Source organism: Mandrillus leucophaeus, unplaced genomic scaffold (genome assembly GCF_000951045.1).
Source record: "Mandrillus leucophaeus isolate KB7577 unplaced genomic scaffold, Mleu.le_1.0 Scaffold201, whole genome shotgun sequence".
NCBI lineage: Eukaryota > Metazoa > Chordata > Mammalia > Primates > Cercopithecidae > Mandrillus > Mandrillus leucophaeus.
In genome coordinates this window covers 1,886,506-1,888,674 of record NW_012102044.1, presented here as the reverse complement: position 1 = coordinate 1,888,674, position 2,169 = coordinate 1,886,506, and the positions used below count along the sequence as shown (strand labels likewise).

The 2,169-nt window shown below is 39.5% G+C and overlaps 1 protein-coding gene across 1 annotated transcript in view; it reads right to left on the bottom strand.

The window, feature by feature from the left end:
• The window catches only part of TUBGCP3 (tubulin, gamma complex associated protein 3), a 101,789-nt gene that overhangs the window by 38,317 nt on the left and 61,303 nt on the right, over nt 1-2,169 (bottom strand). The window contains exons 15-16 of the mRNA XM_011979451.1: nt 1,770-1,905; nt 864-932 (exon numbers count right to left, since the gene is read on the bottom strand). Of these exons, the coding sequence (XP_011834841.1) occupies nt 864-932; nt 1,770-1,905 (205 nt within the window). The remainder of the gene's footprint in view (nt 1-863; nt 933-1,769; nt 1,906-2,169) is intronic.

The following is a 2,169-nucleotide window of genomic DNA, read 5'->3' as shown; positions in this document are numbered from 1 at the left end:
CAGCAGTTCCCATCTCGCTGTAGACAGGAGAGACACACTTACCAGTGGCAGGTTTCTTACCCCCAAGAGGAAAGAGGGTGAGTGTGCCCTGACGCAATTATTTCAGCAGCGTGAAGTGCACCCTGAGAGACAGGAAAACAGCACGAAGCAGCCTCTACCAGAACCACTAAGAAAAAATTTTAGAGCCCAACTATATTCCTTCTCAACAAAATACTCTTCCCAATACCTCAAAGAAATGCAGTGTCCTTCCTTCAGCATTTCAGATACAAAAATGATTGAAGTAAGTTTAGAGGGGTATCTTGGTCAAGGAAATTTATTCAAGTCTGAATACTTGCAAAATGAGCACTAAAAAGAGGCACTTTAACTGCAGGCGTGTAAACAGACAGCTTTCCTGGTCAGCCTTTTATAATGTGGTAACTGTGATGTAGGTGAAGGCACTATGAACAAAGTACAGCTGTTTCCTCATCAGTTTAAATGAATACTAAATACCAAATTTTATCTAAGTAGTAAAAATATGATTCCCCTAAAATACACTTTACAGTTCCTTTCAAATTATCCTAAACTAGTTGCCACAGTCTAATAATGGAACGGAATGAACAGCCCATTTATTAAGGAGTTGCTGAAACCTATGATAGAACAAATGATATTTTTAAGAATTTTTAAAATGAGAGAGCATTTCAGTACTCATTAATAATCATTTAAAACACACACAGTTTTGGCTTAAGTATTTATTCAATGAGTATATCTTAGATGTCCAGTGATCACTTGAATTAGAGTCCCCAGAGAAGAAAGTTAATTTCAAACAAAATGTTTAACAATCTTAACAGCTGTAAATACTGTAAAATGATGCAGGATAATCTTACAGTTGCAATTGGTCCGTCGACATGATAATCAAGGCTGAAGACATCCCATCCAGTGTCACCTGGAGAGACCTAACAACAGAAACAAACACATAACTGCAAGACCTTAAGCTTATTGCTGAAGAACTTGTTGACGCAAAGAAAAAGCAGTAAAATAACGCCCCATTGTTAAAAACTGCTCAGCAGTTCTGAATGCATCTTCTGGTTAACTTCCACAACCTCACCAATTAGGCAATAATGAGCACACAGTAGGTGCTCTGCAAACATCTGGCAAGGAATGGTGTATTTCTGAATGAATATTGTGAATATGTGTTTAAAATTCATCACCATTTGCTACAACAAAAACGCACTGCCTCTAAATATGTTCCAAATCCTTAGTTATTCCAAGATGACTCCTGCAATATTTTAAGAAAACCAACCATTCTGCTAATGACCTTTCATCACAACTAAGTAAAGAGTGGGTTTATGTTAATACCCATACCCTTAAAGGAAAGTCATGTCCTACCAAACTGAAACTAAAAACATCAATTTTCTGATAAATATCATCATACACCATGTCTTGTGCTCCTGTTGGATTTACTATGAGACGAAAGCTCCATTCTCTAAGCATCTGTGTGTGCTACCGAGCTCAGGGCAAGGGTGTCATGCGTTTTCTCCAACTTAAGCCTAGCAGCCCTGCAAGGCTCCCTGCAAGATGGGCAAACGGAGACCCAGATGGTGTAGAGGGAGGAGATGTGCTGACCAGGCAGCAACAAGTGACAGAGTGGAGTTCCTACTCAGGCTGCCCAGTTTCCAGAAAGATAACGGCTAGCTGTGCCTGAAATAACATGGAAAACACTTGCTAGAACACCCCAGCCCAGTGGGTCCTCGGTGCCAGGGCGGCGTTCCCAACATGCAGAGCCGCAGTACCTCCAGCAGCCGCACGTCCAGCCTTCGCAGGATCTCAGGACTGTCAAACTGTGCGTTGGTGGCTCTGACAGCGGTTTCTAGAATTCCAGTCAAGTTATGCTGATACAAAGTTGTAGCTGGACGGACAAGTTCTGGTCTTAACAAATTTTTTAAAAATTAAAGAAAATATTACTTCAATTCTTAATGAACTTTTAAAAAAGTATAAACTATAAAAAGAGTTCAAATTATAAAAACTCAAAAGACAAATGGGACCAATACAATAATGTGGCAACAAAAGCTTCAGAGCATTAACTGCAAACAGAGTTTACTAATTATTGTGGAGTTACATTTCTTTAAAATCTCAAAAATACTGATTTTGGCCAGGAACATTTGTTCAAGCCTGTAATCCCAGCACTTTGGG